The 23079-nt window shown below is 37.2% G+C and overlaps 1 protein-coding gene across 1 annotated transcript in view; it reads left to right on the top strand.

The window, feature by feature from the left end:
• Positions 1 to 23079, top strand: part of epha5 (EPH receptor A5) — a 132375-nt gene that overhangs the window by 32068 nt on the left and 77228 nt on the right. Inside the window, exon 4 of the mRNA XM_030148803.1 lies at positions 20715 to 20870. Coding sequence (XP_030004663.1) covers positions 20715 to 20870 — 156 coding nt within the window. The remainder of the gene's footprint in view (positions 1 to 20714; positions 20871 to 23079) is intronic.

Genomic DNA, 23079 nt, shown 5'->3' with positions numbered 1-23079 from the left:
TCCTTTGGTGTGACGAGTGCATTCAGCAAATCACACACTCTTTGACGTTTGCTTTCCTGATTACTCATATGGGCAAAAGTTTCTGAAAAGGTATGGATAATAGTGTTAGGTATGATTATGACATCAATATATGTTTGGTTTCAAAACAATTGACATAGTGCCTGCTGAGAAAAAACAACTAAATGTTCATTGTAAATTTCGCTTCCCCACCCTCTATATATATATATATATATATATATATATATATATATATATATATATATATATATATATTCCTAAATTTTCAGTGCCAAAGATAAAAAAAATTTACTTATGTGATCAATATGCAATGTAATGCATGATAGGGAAGGGATAATCTGAACAAGCTCATTCAGGGTCAAATGATTTCACTGATATTTTTAGGTAACTCTCTAAAGAGCTGGTATTTGATTCTATGGTGAGAAGCATTAATGTTCACATACAACATACTGCACTGTATGCTGCTGCTGGAAATAGTATGCAGTATCCAGTGTACGTGTCTTCAATATGTATTATCTAGTGTACGTCTATTCAGTATGTAGTATACAGTATGTGAATTCAAACACACTCGGTGTAACAGGCCAGAGTATACTCCTGTCCAGACTATACCCACGGTCATACCCCCCTGGGCCAGATTATACCCCCATGATATTAGTTGTGTTGACTGATATACAGAAGAATTACTTAATCTTTCAACATTTTATTGGGTTCAGCTTTGTCAGGTAAGTTAAGTGAGAAAACTAACTGACTTAAATCTGAAAACTCTAAACAGTTACTATTATTACTTCAACCAGAAAAACTTCAATCAGTAAAAATAGTCAACTTCTACAAAGATCAAACAGTACTACCACACCTCTCAGTTGTGTTTACACATTCCCATAAAAGCACATTAAAAATAAAACATTATAATGCCATTGTAACATGATGTTCATTTGATTTGACTGTTCATCGTATAAGAAAAGTCATAACATCCTAAAACTCAATGAGTCCTCGCTACGATATAAATGTTCACTGAAGTTCACTATTAGGGTGTTTTCACACCTGGATCGATTGGAGCCATTGTTTCGGAGCAAGTCTTTGGCTCAGTTCAATTGGGCATGTGTGAAAGCAGTAATTGTGCTCTGTTCGGAAACAAAACAACTGAGTTGAGACCGCTTGGAAGAAGTGATCTCAGTTTGGTTGCAACTGCTCCGCAGAGCAGTTCATTTACAGTTCCAACATGATCACAGCGACAGAAATAGACAACTACTGTTTTCTCTACTACTCTGAGTATGATACGCTGTGATGTTGCTAATATTACCATAAAGCAGAGCGACTCTGTCAAAAAAGTGCCGTTTCCAGACGTAAACAGACAGTAGACTTCATACCTTCATACCTTTCATCGGCTGCCAGATAAGCAAGTGGAGAAAATGAGTCAAGGAGCAATTTGGACGGACGAAGAGATGAAATGCGCGCATAAATTGGAAATCCTTGATATCATGCACAAAAACTCCAAAGTATTCAAGATTTTCAGTGCGCACATGATGGAACATGGCTTCCACCTGTTTACATGGGTGTGATGTTGGGGGCATGAAGCAGTGTGAACACGAACCGAAACAAGGTGATGTGCAACACTGTAACACATTGTAATACATTACTCTCTGAATCAGAATGAAATTCAGGTGTGAAAACACCCTAAGTGAATACCACTACTCATATCATGGGGGTGTAACCTGGCCCAGGGGGGATAAATTGCCCTAAACCAGAACATACCCGGGGTATAATCTGGCCTCGGCTGCTTTAACCCTGGATATTGTCCAGACGGGGGTATACTATAGCCTGTTACACCGGTTTATTCCACTTTGTGTCATGGAGTCTCCCGTGTCACGCCATCCTCTTTTTACCTTGCTGTTGTTCACAGGGATCTTGAAATTTCCTCCCACAGCTGATTTTATAGAATCAGGCAGGTCTTCTGTGTGTGGTGTGTGTAATTTACACTGCATATCATGTCTGACACAGCAGTTTAGCAGTTTACAGCTTCATGTTTCCAGCTTGAACTGCTTTGTTGAAATAAATGACTTCCAAGAAACATAAAAATTATTTGACTATAGAGAAAAACTAAATATAAAACATTTGGCTAAAGCAAATCTTAAAAAGATGTGTATCTAGTATAGGAATAGAATGGAACAAATTATGAAACAGTGTGAAAGCGTCATAAAATTTAAGATGTATAAAAACCTTATTTTCCAGAGATATAGTAACAATGAACATGAGTCCAACAATATGAGTTATTGATGCTATAATTGGTTCTCTTTTTCAGTAATTTAATAAATGACCTATTCTTTTTTTATGGACTGTATACTTTAGCTGATTAGCCAAATCATGTAAATTGGGGTTAGACAACATAAGCTTCGGTTCTTCCTTCTCCATTTTGGACATAAAGTGATCTTAAAGAGCCACAATTAAGTAGTTGTTCATTGTGTGAGTTTTTTGGGGGTTTTTTTGGTTGTTTGTTTGGTTGTTGGTTGTTAAATTTGTAATTTATCTTTGCCTTTTGTTCACCTTTAGTTTGTCATCATCATTATCATTGTCAAGTTATTTGCGTATAGGCTAGTGAGCATCTTCCATAGGATAGCATTTGTGGGTAAAAATATCTCTAAAGTGATGTTTTAACCCATAAAGACCCAAATATCCACCACTGACAAAAAGCATTTACTGATCTAAAATGTTTAATATCTGCTGATCCACTAATCCTATCAATACATGTAAATATTTGGTGTAAAATGCAATTTTTCCATCTTTTCATGGTCATCAGATATGACCCATTTGGAGGTTCAAAGGCTCCGTGGTGAACATGGTCATGATTCATCAAGACTGATTCATCAGTAAAACCCATGGACTTTGACAAATGAGAGTGGATGGATACATTTGTTTTATATTTAGTTAATGATATCTTTGCTGAAAAAAAAATCCCCTTTTCTTCAGTTTTCTCAGTTTTTGATCTAATAACCTTAAACTTTAATCTGAGCTTTTATGAACATCTGCATCGTCAGTGAATTAAATATAGGAAACTACCTGATTTTCACTCAAAAACACACAGTACAGAGGATAATATTATAATAAATGATGCTAAATCACTTAGGAAAGGTTCAGTAGAGAGACAAATTCATTTTGGAACTGCCACAAAAGTAGCACTGGGTCTTAATGGGTTAAGACAAATAGTGAAGTAGCATTCATACTTAAAAGAGATATTTTTTCCCATTTCTTTTTCCTGTATTTGTCATATGGCACTACGGTTAATACGATTATTATCTCTCATGTTCAATTTTAAGTTTTCAGTAAGACCCATAGAAAGTAACTATATTCACACAAAACCCTTGTGGGTATCCTTCCTTGTTATAACAGTAATAATGTTCTGTCAGATAACATCTAAAATCATTGTATGTGGTTGGAGAAGATGTATAGATGTAGGCGCAATTGAGATAATTGCTGATAGCCAGAGGCACTTTAAAGCCAACAAGACAGAGGAGAGAGGAGGGCAGGGGGTGTCCATGTATGGGGAAAGGGATGGATGGAAAGATGGGAGGAGTACAGAGAAAAGTGATAGGAAAACTAGGGGACACAAGATAAATTGAACATTTCACAGCACCGAGTGTGAGGGCAAAGAGACAGAGAGATGGATGGCTGTTGTTTCAGTGTGGTGATAGCGATGGAGAGAGGATAACTGGGGATAGAAGTGGGCAGATGGATGATGAGTAAGATTGGGGGGGGTGTTGTAGATTGAGTTTGGCCTCGCAGATGTGACTTAAAATGAATGAATTTTAGAAGGAATGTAGCTGAGTGGGACACTAAAATATGATATGACTGTGAAAAGCAGCACTGAATGGGTTTGGATGAATGACTAGGGGTGTCATTTTCTCTTATCCTGGTTTTGATCATGTTTTTGCAGATGACAGTAACAATGTAATTTTTTTTTTTTTGGCTAAGTTTACATAGAAATTGCAAACAAATTCTGTTTTGTGTTTAGCTTCTGCTTTTCAATCATAGAGAAGGAACATAAGTAGAAACTGACCTTAAACAGCAAATGATTTATTGTGTTATATATCTTCATTATATTGTTATTATATGTTATATATCCTCACATTTTTACACAGCTAAATGGAGACAATTCTAAGCATGATGTAAAACCATCTCTGTAAGTTCACATTCACAGTTTATTTCTTTTTTTTTTACATGTTGTGCATATTCTTATAATGTGTTTTATCATTTAATATATTTGAGTATTTAAGTTTGCGCTTTCTTCACTGAGAACTCCCTGACTAAATTCCGTTGTGTGTACACTTAATGACAATAAACATTATTGAATCTTTCGGAATCATAATGACAGGCCTACATATTGTTACCTCATAGCATAATTGCCTGTCATATTTTTGGCCAAATTGTGATATCTATGTAACTTTACTCTCGTAACACTGCTGCTTCATTTCATGCAGATTTCACAATTTCACCAAAAAAATGACTTAGGCAATTATGCTATTTGGCAAACAACATCTAGACCTGTCATTATTTATTATTTATTTATTACTAAAGAATCAAGATTCAAGAATGTTTATTGTCTTAATGTGTACACATAACGAAATTTAGACAGGGAGTTCTCGGCTACAAACAAAGGTATAACGGTAAACACTCATATATTAAATGAAAACAGTATGAACACAATATGAGCACACAATATAAAACATACTTTAAGAATATGTACAACAATTATATATTAAAAAAAATGTAAGCATAATGTAAATAGCCTGACTGAATGTGTGACCTTACAGAGATGGTTTGGTATCATGGTTAGAGTTGTCTCCATTTAGCAGTATAAAAATGGGATGAAACTAGCAGAAAAGTCATATATACTGTATATTACTATTTAGACATTGTTTTTCATAATTTAAGGTTTCATTGGTGCTCTTTTAATGACCCATCCTTCGTTTGCTATGGTTTACAGTTTCTGTGCAAAAAATTCCATAGTTACCATACCTTTCAGGATATTCTAATTAAAGTGATCTGAAAAGAAATGAGACTTCTGAATGCAACTCTTAGCTTTGTTGTCAGACTTTAGAAAATCTAATGCAAGATTTATGGGTGTTTTTAGATGGGGTGGGTGATTAAATGTTATTGGAAGAGCTAATTACAAATGACTATTAAGATTCAGATGCAAATCCACTGATATACTGTGTGTGTGTGTGTGTGTGTGTGTGTGTGTGTATGTATATAGGAGATGGCTAGTATGAAGGTGTATAGTATCAAATTCTGGCATTACCCCTGGTTTAATGGCATATTAGAGGAAAATTAGCAATAAATTAGGCAGTAAATGTCTCTTTTTCATCATAAGGCTATAAGGAACATATGTATTATTACTACTATTAACTACTATTAACTACTATTATGACATAAAATGAACAGAAAAAGAAGTTAGTTGTTTGTACAACTAAATTGCCATTGATAATAAAAGCACTGTACTTTTTTTTTTTTTTTAATTGTATTTTCTGCTGCTATTTTAACTGGAATTTGAAAGAATGAACACACTGATGAAAAGATTTTATATGCTGCTGTATCACGGTGAACTCAATTCAGCCCACTTGCATTTTTTCTGTACCAGATTACTAGCTCATCCATTCTTCCAAATCCATGATGCAATGTGTAAAATCTGAATCCTACATAAGTTGTGTTTTCCAAACACATGCTCACAGTGGGGTTAATCATGTTCTGGTTAACACACTTTATGAAAAGAATACAACCCAACACGCTGGAATAAAATGAAAATATTGAGATGATATAATAAGAGTTGAGAGGATTGTTTGAGTGATTTGGGTCATAATAATGCTGTTGGGATAGAAAATGGCAGAGTACATAGATGAAAGGATAAATAGAATAAATGTTGAATGGAAGGTTGGCTGGAATAAGGACTCCTTGAATATCAAAGTGATAGCGTATGAGCTGAGTGGAATGTAGGAATAATAGACGAAGAGTTAAACAAAATGATGGAATAAGAGCTTAAAGGAGTACTTCAAGGATGGAATAAGGGTTTTAAGGAGTCCTTCAGTGATAGAATAATGGCGGGATTTGTCATTGAATGAAGAAATATGAGCTAAATTGGATGCTGGGAAGATGGAATAAGTGCTAAAAGGGGTGTTGAAATGATAGGATAACAGCTGAATGCCATGTTGAGAAGATGGAATAAAGGGTGAACGTGGAAGTGGGATTGACAGCTTTGTGATATTTGGATTCAGGCTGCACTGAATTCATGTGACAGAAGAAAAAAGACTATAGGATGGGCAGCAGAGTCGAGGGGGAAAAGGAGCCGAAGTTGGGGGAGGGTACAGGAAAAAAAAATTACAGTAGATGAAGAATACAAGTGAAAACGAGGATGTCAAATTAAATGACGATTGTTGACATCTTCAATTAGAAGTATTGGTTGGAATAATGAACTGGCTCTCACTAGTGGATAAAGCTGTGGAAATTTCAGTCAGCCAGTGTCGTCTAAGTGTGTCAGGGGGAGGGCTGGGTTTCCCCTGACAATACTTTGTTTCGGTGCCAGGGCTCCCCTGATGTTCCTCCATGTTTGCCTGCCTGTCAGACGTCACTGCAGCATATGTCAAACTTGATCTGGTCACGGTGCCGGTGCTGCCATCAGAAACTGTCTCACTGGCGTAGTAATGTGAGGAAGCTTTCTGCCTTCACCCCTCCAGGGAATTATGGGATGGCAAACGAGTGGCTCACACATGGAGTGTGAGGCTTGTGGTTGATGGTGTGGTGACAAGGGTATTGCAGTCACTGGTATAACATGGCGATACACACATGATCGTGGCAGCATCTGCCATTTCAATATGAATAGACACGTGCTGATAAGGATCTGGATTCCAACAACTGAGTGCCTTGTCTTCTTTATTACTTTGCTAGTTAAGTATAACAGACACTGCATCGAACAACACCACTAGGGATTTTAGGCTTTATAAAATGATATCACATAAGACTGATGCTGCTTACATGCACCACCACCTTAAGCTGTTTCTGTATATTGTGCAATAATGTACATATTCAGAGGTTTAGTTTTTACATTTTATCAATCAAATTTATTTATATAGCCCCACATCATGACAAAAGTTATCACATGACACTTTACATTTCGAGCTGGTCTAAACCAGACTCTTCAGCCAATTCACAGACAACAACAGAATCCTCCAGGAGTAAACACTTGGTGACAGTGAAAAGAAAAACTACCTTTAATCGGCAGAAAACTGGAGCAGACCCACGTTGGCCATATGCCTTGACCAGTTGGGGTTAAAGAGAGAGGGTTAACTGTTAAAAACTGGAACTGCTGTTACTCGTACCATTAACTAGTACAAATACCCAGAACTGCTAATACTACTACTCCAAATATAAGTACTAACAGTGGAGTGGGTATACTACTACTACAGCTGTTAGTACCAATAATACAGACATCTACCATCCATGTAACTATATAATAAACACTGTCACATCCATTCATATGGATACATAAATGGAGGCAGCAGAGAAGCAGGACCACAGCAGCACATCAGAGATGATCCAGGAAAACCTGTTTTAGCAGATTTTATTGTAGTTTTCATTCTATTCTATTTAGCTTTTATCTATTTTATTTATTATTTTATCCTATTTTATGCTACAAACACCTAGACCAGGCTAACTATATTTCTTTCTGTCATGTCTATTGATTGAATGACAATAAAGCTGAGTCTGAATCTAAGTTTACCATCCAAAAACCAAAGGCCATTTGGATTCAGAAAAACACTGTGCATGAAATAAGTATTGTTCGTACAGTGGAATTCATTATTTAATACAACACTGAAGTCAGCTGCCACTCTGGTAGTTGAGGAGGTAGTTCATTAACACCAGTGCTGTTTTTCCACTTCTTAATGCTGTAAATGCATGTTTGACATTTAAGGTAAAGGCTTAATGCTGTCTGAAAACCACTAATTGGTGAAACCTTTATTCTATTTGTGGAAATGCAAAATAGGATAAAGCCTACAAGCCAAAGGAAACTAGGTTTTTATGTATATGTTCCTACAGTAATTCCAATAAATGTCTCTCTTTATGTTCATAAGGCGTATGTGCATTAGTAAACTGGGATTAATTATTACATAACTACTCTAATGTCATAAAATAAACATAGGAAAATGCAATGTAATTGTTTGATGCAGTTAAATGTCAACAAAAATGTCATGACACTATATGAATGTGTTTTATATTGTACCCTCTGATGCTGTCTATCTGACCCCATTGGACCAGGTTCAGATCTAAAACCACTAAATATTGAAGGTCAGATCTTGGATCACATTATCAATCTTAGCTAAAGGTTCTTTAAAATACATTTTTTAATTTCTGAACCTTTTTTCTTTTTGTGAAAAGTCAACAATGACTTTTTTTCTTTGATATATACACAAGACAAGACAGATTATACTTAAATAAATAGTGTTAATTTGATTTCAGTCAAGTCCTATATTTTAATCTGCATCAATTCCATGAACATACATATCATAGCTGTATGATATGAGTAAATTACTTTAACATTCCTGAGACTTTAATGCTGACACAATCTCTCAAGAAATGGCATAAAAGGTTTTGGATGTTTACTTTTTTGGCAACAAACAAAAGTAAAAAAACTTTGTATTAGTTTGATTAGTTTTATTAGTACATGTTGTAGTGTATAAATGATGATGAATGAAATTCTGTCATTAATAAGTTTCAAAGTATTTTAATAGCCAACTCAGACTTCTACATATTACTTCTGTGTGTGATTTTCTCCTATTTCTTTCTTCTTTCTACTTCAAAAGTTAACTTTTGCAGGGTTTTCATTAAAAAGAAAATGTAAAACAAATTGAAATTGATTTTCTACATCATGGAGGTTGTGTCCTGAACTGAAAACCTAATCTGTTATTATATATTATATTAAATTTCAGATTCTTTATTGTGTCTGGGGTTATTTAAATCAGTTACTGTGTATCTTTGCCGACCTTCTTGTATAAAGTGAGTAGAGTAGTTATTAGAATTCAGCAGATCTCATAGATCTAATATTAATCTGTGCTTTCAGTCCTTATCTATTTGGGTTTAACAGCATTGAGAAAATCCTTACAGAAATAGAAGTTCTGTCATCCTTGAATTGCCCAGGAGACGGAACAGAATGGTGAATGATAGCACAGGAATCTGAAAGTAGCAGGAAGCTGTTCTGTTTCCATCATCTCCTGAAATATGAATCGACTGGATTTATTGCAAAAAGGGGCTGCCATTCATCTTTTTAGGTCCTGTTCATTGGAAACCGCTGCTCTTTTGCTAAACTCCCTCGCTTTTTTTTTTTTGCTCTCGCCTCCATCTTTCACCCCCCCATCCCTCTCTCCTCCATCACCCAATCATCTCAACGTGGCGGTGCTGTCATGACAACTAAAGTGCTTCCTGAGTGCTTGTTGGGTAAACTGACTTTCCCAGAAGTGCTTCCTCCCTTTCACCCTTCTGACGGCTAACACACACACACACACACACACACACACACACACATTCTCACTATACTTCCTCTTTGACCCATTGGATTCCCTGAGCCCCTCTGCATAACACTGACTGAACCCTTCCTCTTGCTCTCAACCCCCAAATTGACTTTTAACCTTCTAACGGCACTTTGAAGAAGCGATAGCCAACTAATACATCCTCACTTTCCAGCAGTGACCAGAAGACTCTTAATTGGTCCTCGCAAATATAGACTTAAGAGAGTGAAAACACATAGGCACACACATTCCTGCAGTTGGTGAAATATTAATAAAGTGTTTCATTCAGCACAGCTAGCTTCTTTCCATGAAAGCCTGATGGTCTCCAGAGGCCCAGTCAGTGGTGGCCTGTAGGACTGGTAGTCATGGACACTTCTAATGCATTTAGGTCAGATGATAGTGCTCCCAAATGATATACTTTACACAACATTTGCAGTTTTTACAACAGTTACAGTTTGTTGGCTTGTTTTCTCGTAACCTCTTTACAAGTCTGAATCAGTGTGTAGGAAACGCAAAACTTCATGCACATTGTTAGAAGGTTATGAAATTGCTGTTTTAATAAAAGAAGCTTTACATTTATGCTAGTTTACACTACAAATTCAACCCAATCATCACTTTTCATTTTATCATTCAGCCATTTTGTGTGCAAAACAGCAAAACATGGATATGTATAATCTCAAGGGGATTTGTTTATTGAAGAATCCATCAAGTTTCACCTTTCCCTGAATGGGCAAGACGGTGTTAGGGTGGCAAATATGAAAATTAAGTAACTTACCTCCAGAGACATGCATACATCTTTAGTTTTAAAGTACTTTGGTTATAGGTACAAAAAGATTATCTTTTCCTGCATTACTACATTGTGAGTCTTTTTTTTTTGGTCATAGTTTTGCAGACTTTGCAGTATTAAATCAAGACCCAGTATATATTCCTAAACCTGTCAAAGTGCATGTGTAACATAATGTCTGTTAGAAAAAAAGTACCATGACATGATATATCACTGAATTATTTGTAACTAGAAATGTTGATTAGACATGCATTTTTGATGCAAAAACACAGAAGTGGTCATTGGCAACATTTATTTCTTGTATCTGTGTTGTATTTTTGACAGAGGTCTATTTAGTGTCTGTGGACGTGGACACCCAGTGTATTATGCACACAGTTTAGCAAAAATAAATAGGCATTTACAATAATGCGCTTTATGTACTAATGTAACATAACATATAACTGAATTTATCTGTGATGACAGATTTTTCTTTTTCTAAATTTTATTTAACTGTTTTTGAAAGACTAATTGCAATTAAAAATCTCAGGGACAGGGAAGCAGCCAAACATACATATGACAGACATTATATGAAATGCAAGAGAAATTGAAAATGCCTAAATGTAAAGAATTTGTTTAAAGTGTACCAGTACTGGTCACGCTTACGACATTAATTGTACTTTGTGTGTTACTTACAAGCAACAGAGGCGCAAATTCAGTAAAAAATCGCCAATAACCACACTGGACCTTTTTATTACATGAATTACGAGCGGGGGTAGAACCTATGTGGAGCAGCCATTGTTGGCCACAAGTAGCGTACCCACATTGATTGTGGGTGATGGAGTGCACGTAAACAAACAGCAGTCATTGAGTGAAACTGAGTTGAAAGCACATGCCCAAGAAGCAAACTGGCTAGCCGTTTTGAGGAAATGGATGTAAATACCTATTTGATCCTATTTGAACCTATTTGATTTACTTATTTGATCTGATAATGTGTCATCTTAGGCTGGTATCTGCTGCACAGGGTCAGTGACCAGTCCATCGTAGGCCAGATAATCGGACCATAGAACAAGTCTGTGTCACTAACGGTGCTGGAACAGCCCATGAAGGAGGTAACGTGTCTCTGACCATGACTGTCTAACGAAGCAGTGATTTAGTACATGCGCATACTTGACAACAGGCTATGAAGACAGTTACCTGATTGAACAGCTAGTATTATATGGGATCTTTTGACATAGCTAGCAATGAAAATTCACTCCAGGCACACTTTAAATAGGTAAATAAATGAGGCAACACATCTACAACCAGATGTTTCTACCTTTAAAATCCTTTTAAAAGAGTCCAGTGAAAGCAGCTCCTCAGTATTAGGACATTCTGGGATTTACCTCAAGCAGAGGGAGCAGCAGATGGAAAGGCCTTTTTCCCTGTTCAGTACAGACCTGTGGAACAGAGTAAGAATAAATCCTGGAATCGAAGACTGTAACTACCTGTACTTTTTTGACAGCTCTAATTTTGGAGATCAGACCAAGGGTATAGTTACAGATGAGAACATGCCGATGAGTGTGGACAGGGCAGACCGTCCAACACAATCATACATCAAACAATGATCAGTGAGGGCTTTAGAATAGAATAGAATAGAATAGAATAGAATAGAATAGAATTTTATTGTCACTGTCACAGGAACAATGAAAATTTGTTCAGCAGCTCTGTTCTGTTTACCAGAAAAAAACCCTATCAAAAAATATCATTAAAATACTGAAAAATGTAGGCATGTACAAAAAGGTACAGGATAAAATATGAAATATGCATATGCTACTAAAGTACTATTAAAACTACTGAAATATGCAAAAGCTAACTCTATACTACAGATGAGAAATATGTACATAAATAAGGATATATACAGGCAATATAGGATAAGGGAAGAGTAGGAAAACAAGCTGCATGTGTTTTGACAGTTACACAATTGCACAGAGGTAGGGTGAGTTACTTGTTTAGGGTTTGGAATAAAGCTCTTGAGTATTGTAATTGCACCAGTGATCTCTGCACATTTACAGAAATACTGTAACTGGACCTATTGAAAAATCGGTTGAATTATATACCAATAAATCGGCTCAATATAACATGACAAATGATCTATCATCATGATGCACTACTGTGTTCAATCTTCCCCGCTTGAATTTCATTAATCCTGCAAATGTGCTCCTTTCCAAAAGCCATTGTGACCACCTTGACCTCTAGATTTCTACATGTGGCCACATTGTGAGAATAACTGGGTACAGAACAATAACCCTCACTGCCGCCCCACAGACAGGAAAACCCCATTGACTTGACTGTATATTATTATAGTATAATCATCTGCATGTGTTTGTGTTCACACAGGCATTCACAAACATAAATATGCATTGGTCACACACACACAGAGTCATGCTCACAAACACAGAAATAAAACAATAACATTTGAAGGTATGACACCTTCATGGACGTGCACACTCAAATAGGAGCACGTACATGTGCACACACACACACACTGTTTATCTTTCTTACGCCACTAGCCCACTGTGGGACAAATACAGGAACAGGATATTTACTGTGTTTCCTTGCCTGGTTTATTAGTTCACAATAGTATCTGTTAACAACATAAGCATTGTATTGAAACTCAGCCTTAGCATTTTTTGTCTTTCTTCTGTCAACGTTTATTTTTATGTCAATCCTGCTAAATCTGTGCACAGTTGGGGGACTGAGAGGAAAGATGCAAATATAAGTCAGTGTTATGTACGTGATGTGAAGTGAGTCCTTTGGCTGTCACTCTTTATTTTGTCTGAATGCACCGTCACGTCTACTCGTGTTTATTTAACCCTTGAGAAATGCCTGGACATAGTTGTATATTTTATTCTTTAGGTTGGTTCTTCAAGTCAGGGTCAAGGCTGGTGCAACATGTGACTCTTTGTCTGGTGGAGTATGAAGTTACCATCATACTCTACTTTTGTGCAAGGATGGTATTTTACATTAAGATGCGCAGTTTGATGTTAATACACCTTTTACTCAGTGAGATTATTTTTTGTCTTTCATCCATCAATGCAGTGTTATTTATCATTTTTAAGAATATTTGGCTCATCTTTCTCTCACTGACTTTCATTTCCCAACATTCTTTTTGTCAGTTAAACATATGTTTCATAAATTATGTCTCATATTGTTCATTGTTCCTGTTATTTAAGTGTCAGTTTTGTATTTTAATATTTCAGTCCCCTTTCTCTATATTCACATATTTTAATTTAAACACACTAATAAGTCTAATACCTTTTTTTTTGCATATTTTATCATATAAGCAGCATTTATGTAACATTTTATGCTTGAAGTTCCCTGATTCATATCCCCATCCCCCTCTCTTTACATTTCTCTTCCTTAATCACTTACTCTCTCTAATCCCGCCAAATGACAGCCAGTCATATAAATCAACATGTTTACAATGAAATGTTTCCAATTAAAGAGGACTCTCATTACGAAGCATCAGTGGACAACGCTGGATCTTTAATTGTCTAGGATGCCAGTGTGTGGTGCATATTAATTACCTATTAACCTCACACGCATGGACTCACACACATGCATGCAGGCATATTAGTGTGTATTGCATATTAATTACCTATTACCCTTTGTGCTTTGCATTAAGAGCTGCATGGCGTCAGAAAGACAGCTTGCCCAAGGGCAGCGCACACACACACACTCATAATCTCCAAGTACCGCCAACAGTTTCTATTCAGGTTGAATTCACAATGAGGAGTGAGCCATTTTAGTGAGCCCACCGTGACCAGAGCTAATCTCATTACAGGAAATGTGTGTCTTTGAACGTGTGTCCCTTTAAACAATTAAATCAAAGCACCTGATTGCACCTGAAGCTTTGGTCACATCTGAAGAGGCTTCAGTGGAAGCTTCTAAGAAGACAAACAATGAGCAAATGATGAAGTTAAATTGGTAAGAGCAAAAAGATCATTGAAGAAACAAAGAGGCAACCAGTATTAAAAGTGTGTTTGAAATTCATTATAAAGAAAATACAAGGTGCCCTGGAATTCTATGGTTTTAAGTGCTAACCACAAGCAGTGTTTTATTACTGGATATGTAGAAAATAGAACACAATAAAAACAAGATATCTGCTTATGCATGTGAAGTAAAGGACTTGAAACCAAATATTATAAATAAGGCTGTGTTTTAAGAACAACATTTTTTGGTTTTCATGCACATACACACTCATACCCATTCATTTTTACATGCATACTTAAGTATATAACAGACTCTTATTTCACTTTATGTCCTTTATTTACTGATGTTTAGTTTGTATTTTCTTAGATTATTTGTCTTGTTATTGGTATTATTTAAGATACTTTAACTTACACATTTTATTATGTTTTAAGCATTTTAATTTGTTATTGTGCAAACTGTGAGCTTTGCATTTACATTACGTTTTACGTACATGTGCTATCCTAGTGCTCTTACGCTGATGTGATTAAAAGCTACCCTTAAGCTGTGGTTTGCTCTTATTGTGTAATTCATTGAAAATGTATGTTATTATTTATGCTGTCTCATTGTAATTGGGAATTTTAGCTTTCAGCTAGCCACTTTGACCTCCATGCTTCCTTTTGCTTATATGTGGTGAATGTTTAGTGACATAATTAAGTAAAAAAAAGTGCAAAATGCTACATCATGTAAGCATTTAGTTTGCACTCATTCCATCATGTCATCTCTGACAATACATGCATCTAGATAATTTCCACATGTTATTCCATGTTCAGTGCATCTGTATTCCATGGATAATCTATTTACCCTCAGTGGAAATGAACTGGAATGAATGTTAATAAATAACTCAGCGTCTCCATTGTTAGTGCTTATTAGTCAACTGGAATTGACTTTCATTGAAATGACATGTAATGTTTTTTTGTTTTTGTTTTTTTTTTTCACACCAATTTGCACATTTTAATTGCAGATGTTTAAATCATTCTCATCACCATTTATAACTTCCAGGGGAGGAGTATTTCCAGGCATCATTCTGAAATTAGTCACAACATGTCATGTCCTTTTTGACACCACATTGTCAGAATAAATCAGAGTCTGAGTCTAGTTATCTGTCTGCGTTTCTACACAGGTTATTTTATCCTCGAAATAAGCCATAAGTCTTAGACTATAAAGAATTCTGAACATTGTCTGACCTACAGTATGTTCCCATTTATGGAACAGATAGAAAAACTGGACAGTTACTCACACGCGTGACATCAAGCCACTTTAGCCAAAGAAAAATCTAGATCCTCAGTGGGGAGTCCAAGTATGAAACTGTTATAGAACTGAACCACAGTAGGCCCATACTGTGAGACTGATGTATGGTCTTTGGGGAACACAGTACTCCAATGCCAAGCAGTGAAAACTCAGCCCCAACATTATAAATAAATAAGTGAGGGTTGTTCTAATAATGCAACATCCAGAAACATTAAATTAATAAAATCCCTTAAGCTCATCTTGCTGCTTGTTCTTTGTTTTGTTCTGTTTTATTCCACTCCGCTTTGTGCATGCGGGCATGTGTGTATATATGAAATGAGCTGTCATCCTGTTTTTATTGATTTGGCCTTGGGGGTTTGGAGGATGAAGTAAAGAAAAGCTAGACACCAGACAAGGGCAATCAATCTATAGCCGATACAACCGCTCACCAGTGTGTGTTTGTGTGTGTATGTATATGTGTGTGGCAACGGGCAGAGGGGCATGTAAAAGATCAGGTATGTCCTACTGCCCTGAATACAGTATTTTCCTCTATATGACATGCACACACAGGCACAGTGAGAGCCTAACAATGTAATAGAGTCAATTGGTGTTCAATACAAAACCTGGATTTAAAAATTGACCTTCCACATGTATGAACGAAGAGGCAACTGAAACCAGTGTGGAAGTCGAACACCACCGAACATTACAATGTTGGCTGTGAAAAATCCATTCAAAAGAAAAATGACAACCTCCCTCTTTTTCCAGGAGTCATTATAATCACTTTATCTGGGCCCGCTAATGACTACTTGTCAATTGATGCTGTGCTAATCTGATATTAGAGCAAATACTCAGCATTTCCCTGCCATATGGGTGTTGGGTAACAGTTGTGAATCACAGTTTGCTTGTTGAATGTAACATTGTGCACTTCAATTAGCTGAATTTTTTATTTTTCATTTTTAACAGACTGCACTTCTGTTAGTTTAGATTGTGTGTTTCGAGCATGTAATGAGTAAATAAATAAAACAAGAATTAACAGAATATATAAAACAAATTCTGTAGTTATAAAAAAAAGGATTTCATGTTGATAATATATGACTGAACTGTCATCATTAAAGGATTTCGTTAAGCAGATGTCTTTACCAGTGTTAAGTCACCGTAGAGAGCCCATATCCTGTCCTTTTCACTGTCCCACCCTGATGTTTGTTGAGATAAAAGGTGATTTTACAAGCCAAGATAGCTGTGGTTTGTGCCAAAAATACTGAAAAAAACAAACAAAAAAACCCCATCTAGTTTTGTGTTAAACAGCTGAGTGGATTGCATCTCTGATCGCACATGATTCACATACATTAAGGGTGTATTCACACCTGGAAAGTTCTTTGGTCCGGTTATTTGGTTCAGATCGAATGCAGACTTAATTTTTTTCTTTTGGGTCGGATCACATCCTCATTGCACTTTTTGCTAGTGGACCCAAAATTTGTAAACAGAAGTACGCATGTGATGAACTGTACTGGCATTGGACAGAAAAGTCAGGGTTGGGGTGAATCAGAGACATGTTGTGTTGATGAAAACAAAATGGAGGTCCTATGTACAGTAGGACCAAATGTCAGTGAGACATTCAATCTTCTCATTACTCCACGTCTGTCCACAGCTCATGGCTGCTGCTATTAGCTCTGGCTACCCATGCAGGTTGGCTACTTCCAGTTTTGTTGATTATCCACAATGCCACATGGCTATGGTGGCTTGTCAAGCACAAAAAGGTGCATGGTTCCTTGGTTTGTTTCGGTTTGAGGCTGGTTATATTCACACCAGAAGTGAACCAGACCAGAGTCCATTTGAGAATGGACCAGTTGTTTGGTTCAAATCAGAGACTGCATGTTTGCATTCACACCTAAAAAAAATCCAGACTTTCCTAAGAAAATGAACTCTGGTCCGTCTTTGGCATTGAATCTCTCTCATTACGGTGAACAATTTCAAAGTGCAATCCACCACAAACAAACCTGTGTGTTTACATTCAGAGCCAGAGATGCCCGAGTTCCTTCCCGGATCTGAATGTAAACACATGGGTGTGTTTATGGTGGATGGCACTTCAAAATTGTTCACCGTAATCCAAGAGATTCAGGTGAGTAATCATAGAAAGACTTACAGATTTGTGATACTTAGGCTATGACTGAGGTTTTACAGATTTGATGAAAAATTTGTCACGAAAGTCTCCTGCACCTTTAAATGATGCATAATTCACATGGGGACAAAAATTTAATTTGTCTCTTGCCATTGGCTACAATACATTTTTCCCCCAAAATAAAGTCCCATGGGTACAACCAGAAGGGGTGGAACTTGAGCCTATTAATGTAACTAAGCTGCCATAGTAAATGTTAGCATTTATTCAGTACTGCATTATATGGTCTGTCAGTTAGCCTGCTAATTAATATGTTTATATACTAAACATATTTACATTATTAGGGCAGCACGGTGGTCCAGTGGTTAGCACTATCGCCTCACAACTAGAAGGTCCTAGGTTTGTTTCCAGCGCCAACCCGTGAAACCTTAAATGGTTCAGAAAATAGATGGATTATTAGAAATTCAACTACATATATGCATTAACAGTTATTAAATCACTGGTGCAAATTAGTATGGTCATATATTAAACATACTTATTTAGGGTGGCACGCTGGTGCAGTGGTTAGCAGCACTATTGCCTGACTCATGTATAGAAATTCAACTATACATATATCTTAATAGTTATTGTATTACTTGGTGCTGTTTAACATAACTGAGTTGGTTAGCAATATGATCAGTGTCCGTGATAGCATTAGTGCTACCTCAATGAATTTAACCAATCCACTCTTCAAACCTCCCTAGCAAATGTCGGTACTTCTGGGTCCAAAAACATTGAATTGGACAACCAAAATGCAGATGCAGTGCTTCAAAACAGCAGTCTACAAACCAATAGCTTGTGCAGCTGTGGTTACATTCACTTTTTATGCTTTAATCCATGGTATGAACTGACCCCCCCCCCCCAAAAAAACCCTAACCCAAAAAACTAAAATCTGAAAAAGCACCCAGACAATTTTGTTCATGACTGAATAACATAAACCCTGAAGGCATACATGAGTGTCTGTGCTCAGTCGAGCATGAATTATGTCATCAGCTGTATTACCATCTATTCAGTCAGAACTAGGACAGATTCCTGAATGCCTCAAAAGCAGTGTCTTGAGTCCTAACTTATCATTAGGCATCCTAACGTGCCAAACATTTAATGAAAGATAGTGTGCGTGTGCATGCGTGCGTGTGTGTGCGCATGTGTGCATTGGTGTGTTCGTGTGAAGCAGAGGTGAGACGAAGAAACATCCAGGGCAGAGGGAGAATTTTTCAGGCCTAATGTTCCATGACAACAGACCAAGGTTCCATCAAGGTGAATCAGAGCCACCACTGTCTAGTACCTAAAACACACACACATATAAAAGAAAATGCTTCCCCTTTTGCCTCCACTCCTTTGTCTCATCCTTTGTCTTCCTCCTTCCTCTTGTCCCGTTTCCCCCTAAAATCCCGGTCTTTCATTCACCTTTCATGGCTGTCATTCCATGTTTCTTTTTTATCTTCCTGTACACCGTCCTTCCCAGCCCTTTGTCTCCCTGTCCTCTCAGGTGAAGTTTAATTATGTAGTTGTAAATCACTGGTGCAGTGTGAACATGCTTTACAGCCACATTAAGAAACAACAGCTCGCACCCTAACAGCCACTAGAGGACGAACGCATCAAACACCTCCGATTTGTCGTCTAAGACTCCTCTCCTTGGATCTACCACATCTCTGCTAAGCCATTATGTCCTCTCCTCCCTTGGTTCTCCTTTATTCTCCTGATTTCTCCTCTCCTTGTTTCTCATGTCCCCCATTTTCATCTCCTCTTGTCTCATCATTTCTGTTTGTTTCCTCTCTACTCATTTCTCTTCTCCTGTACTCCATCCACTACCACGACCCCATCAGTTTCTCCTCATTTCTCCTCTCTTCGTTTGTCTCGCTGAGTTTGTCTTTGTTTCTCCTCTCCTCTCCTCTCCTCTATGCACTCTACCATTATCCTACATTTCAGATGTATATTTGAATCCTTCTGGGTGCAACAGCAAAATCACAAAGAAAATGATGCCATGACATGTCAGTGATTGGTCGGCTTGGGGCGTTGCCATGGTGACAGAAATTGTTGATGTATCCGTGTGTGTTAACATTCTGAGTGTGTCACCCTGCTGTCTACCTGCCCCACTTAGATCAGCCGTCTCCGTGCATTTGTGTGGGTGGAAGAGGTGTTGTGTTGTTACTCGGCTTGTTTTCTTTAAGGCAAATGTAAACGCTGAACACATATTTCTGTTTACTGTATGTTGCATATTTTGTTGAATGGTATGTGTGAAACACGTGCATATTCCACATCAGGTGCTAGATTAAATCTTTGAATCATAAACAATATGGTGAATATTTATACAAATTCACATTTTGGATTTCTTTCCAAGTACAGAGAATGTTGATAATATATCATATTTGTCCAGAAACAATGTTAAGCTTATATATTAATTGATTTTCTTATGTCTGTCCATCAGTAAAGCCAAAATATAAAAGTATTAAGAATAAAATGTGCTGGGATGTTTTGTTTCCTCCCCGTCAGTGGTAACTCCCTAGAGTCCAGTGGCAACAAAACAAAGTATTTCCCAAAATGCCCAACTACTGCTTTAGCACTCTGAAGCAGCTCACACTTTATCCGTGAAGATAAAAAGAAATGATGAAACACGGGGTTGCACAGGTGGGATAAGAAAAAAAAACAACATCCCTAGAGAGAAATCAGACTTCAAAAGCAGGAAAGAAAGAAAAATATAAATATGACAACAAATAATAGGTGACAAATGCCTCTTTCATTTCCAGCAATGCAGATAAGGAGCTTCAAAACAACTACAACCACCCAGGGAAAATTTTCCACCACTGTGATGCTGACCTCCTTTTTTTTCAAAGTAACTAATGATGCTGTCCTGCTTTTTCTCTCCCCACATTTTACCTCTCCCCATGACCCCCATCCCTTTTCTTTTTGTATGTCTACTCTTATCATCTCATCTGTTCTTCATCCGACTCCAAACACCCCATGGCATCCCCACCACCTCCCTATCTTTCAGTTTGCAAAGCGGGATTTTACCGTTCGTTGCTTGAAGCATTGGCGTGCAGTAAGTGTCCACCGCACAGCTTGGCCAGGCAGACTGGATCCATCACATGCAGCTGTGAGGATGGCTACTACAAGATTGATTCCGATCCTCCCAATATGGCCTGCACACGTAAGAATTAACATCTTTATATGCAACATTTAGAATATTGCCAGTTGTATTTCCTATTTTTTGCCAGATTCAGTTTATCTTTAAACATGCAGGTGCATGATATCACTCCATGTTTATGTCTAAATATAGATATATGAACATGAGATGGAAACCGCCCTTCCCAAAATGGCTCCTATCCAATCCTACATTGGAACCATAACTAGGTACTGAAGTATATTTAACCACTTAATGTGTTGTTAATAGTTAACAGTATTTCCCTTAGTCTTCCATCCTTGGGGTGTGTCTGGGAAAGATTTGCTTGGTTATGGTGTGGAGTGGCCCGGGGTGGGGGGGGGTTGCTCATTTTATTACCTCCGCCAAGGAGGTTATGTTTTTGTCAGCGGTGGTTTGTCTGTCTGTCCGTGTGCAAGATAACTCAAAAAGTTTTGGACAGATTTGAATGAAAATTTCAGGAAATGTTGATACTGGCACAAGGAACAAATGATTAAATTTTGGTGGTGATCGGGGCGGGGGCACTGATCTGCCTTGGCAGAGATCTGCACTCTCCGAGTGGTTTTCTTGTTCATTCTTTTACAATAATGAAGTGCTAAGTGATACATATAGACATGTAACTGGGAGCTGATGGAGAGCCTTACTCAGAGCTGGATCCATGGGGCTGTGCCCGGCTGTGATCCACTGGCTGGGGCTGTGCCGGTCTGCATTCTTTGGGGGGCGAGAGGTGCCATTGGGGAGGCGCCCCCCTAATACAATTGTAGGAGGAATACTGGGGTAATGTATGATATTTAGCAACTAGAAACTTTACACCAGCTTTTTTAATCACTATTTAAAGGCATAATTTACTATAATGTTAGCTCCATGTGTCTGTAAGTGTATTATGAGTCTTTATATGATCTGTGGAAGTCAAACAGCAGCTTTGTTTTAGCTTTAGAGAAGGCTGTCGTAATTTTTTTCTTTTGTGAAGCTAAAAGTCACCGGTGCTGAATGATAGTGGCCATGTTTCTTGACCATGTTTCTACAGACTGACAAAGAATGTAAGAGGTTTAGTTCTGACTATGGACACTCTCTATGGACTAAACATTTTGCACATTTTCATCTAAGGATATCCGAGAACTTGTGAAGGGACTTTTCCATTGTTTTATGACATTATAGGAGCAAAATAATAAGTCACATATAGATCAAATATTCTAAAGGTAATGGTATATGACTGATATGAATCTGAAATATCAGAAAGACAAAGTTAGACAGTGAACAGGAATATGCATTTCAAAGATACTTTCACAATGCAGCCTTGGTGAATATCAATAACAACTCCCTTGGTTGTTCTAAGGCAGGGGTAGGCAACCTGTGGCTCCAGGGCTACATATGGCTCTTTAGCATCTTTCTATGGCTCCTCTGCTCAGAAACACAAGGAACATTTTGAAATGAACTGAATGAGTCATTACTTTTTAACATCATTGTAGCCCTAAATCTATTCTATCTTTGTCTATCTGCAAAATTACACGAAATAAAATAATTTTTTGACAGCATAAAAACCAAAATGGATTATTTTCTTGCCAAATTCAATACAAGATGCTCTATTTGTATTTGTTTGTAGGTAAGCCACTTTACATGAAAGTTGCACTTTTTGTCCATTACACAATGTAATTGTGTTTTGGAAATAGTGTCCATCATTAAAAAAAAAAAATGGTACAAATCTTGCTTGTTTTCTTTCTTGTAGTTGTATAATTTCATAAATGCACCAGACGTTGCATTATTGTAATGGAAATACAAAGTTAAACAGCAAACTAATCACAAATAGGCTACAGCAGAGCAGTCGCCTCATGGTAAAATGTAGATGGGTTTAAATATTTTTTTAATGGCTTCAGACAGATTTCTGTTGTTTTTTTTTTCAGAGACAAAAATGGCTCTTTAAGTTGTAAAGGTTGCCGACCCCTGTTCTAAGGTCAGAGGTGAGGTGAGGTAAAGTTAGCTAACTTAGCGCACAGTTGGGTGCAAACAACAAAAATGTATGAAACCCATCTTACCATACACACATGAAATAGACACATGTATTTTTTCAGCCTCCAACAAAACATGAATAACCTCATGTTAATCATCTTTGTGTACTAACAACTGTGTTCTAAATGAGCCCATGTTTGTCAGTGCCTTACTGCAAAATTTTTTTGTGTAATCGTATTAACACAACATTGTGAAGACAGCTCCTCTAGTC

The sequence above is a fragment of the Sphaeramia orbicularis genome, chromosome 12, assembly GCF_902148855.1.
Source record: "Sphaeramia orbicularis chromosome 12, fSphaOr1.1, whole genome shotgun sequence".
NCBI classification, from domain to species: domain Eukaryota; kingdom Metazoa; phylum Chordata; class Actinopteri; order Kurtiformes; family Apogonidae; genus Sphaeramia; species Sphaeramia orbicularis.
Note: the sequence above shows the minus strand (reverse complement) of the source record. Positions and strands in the feature narration are given on the sequence as shown.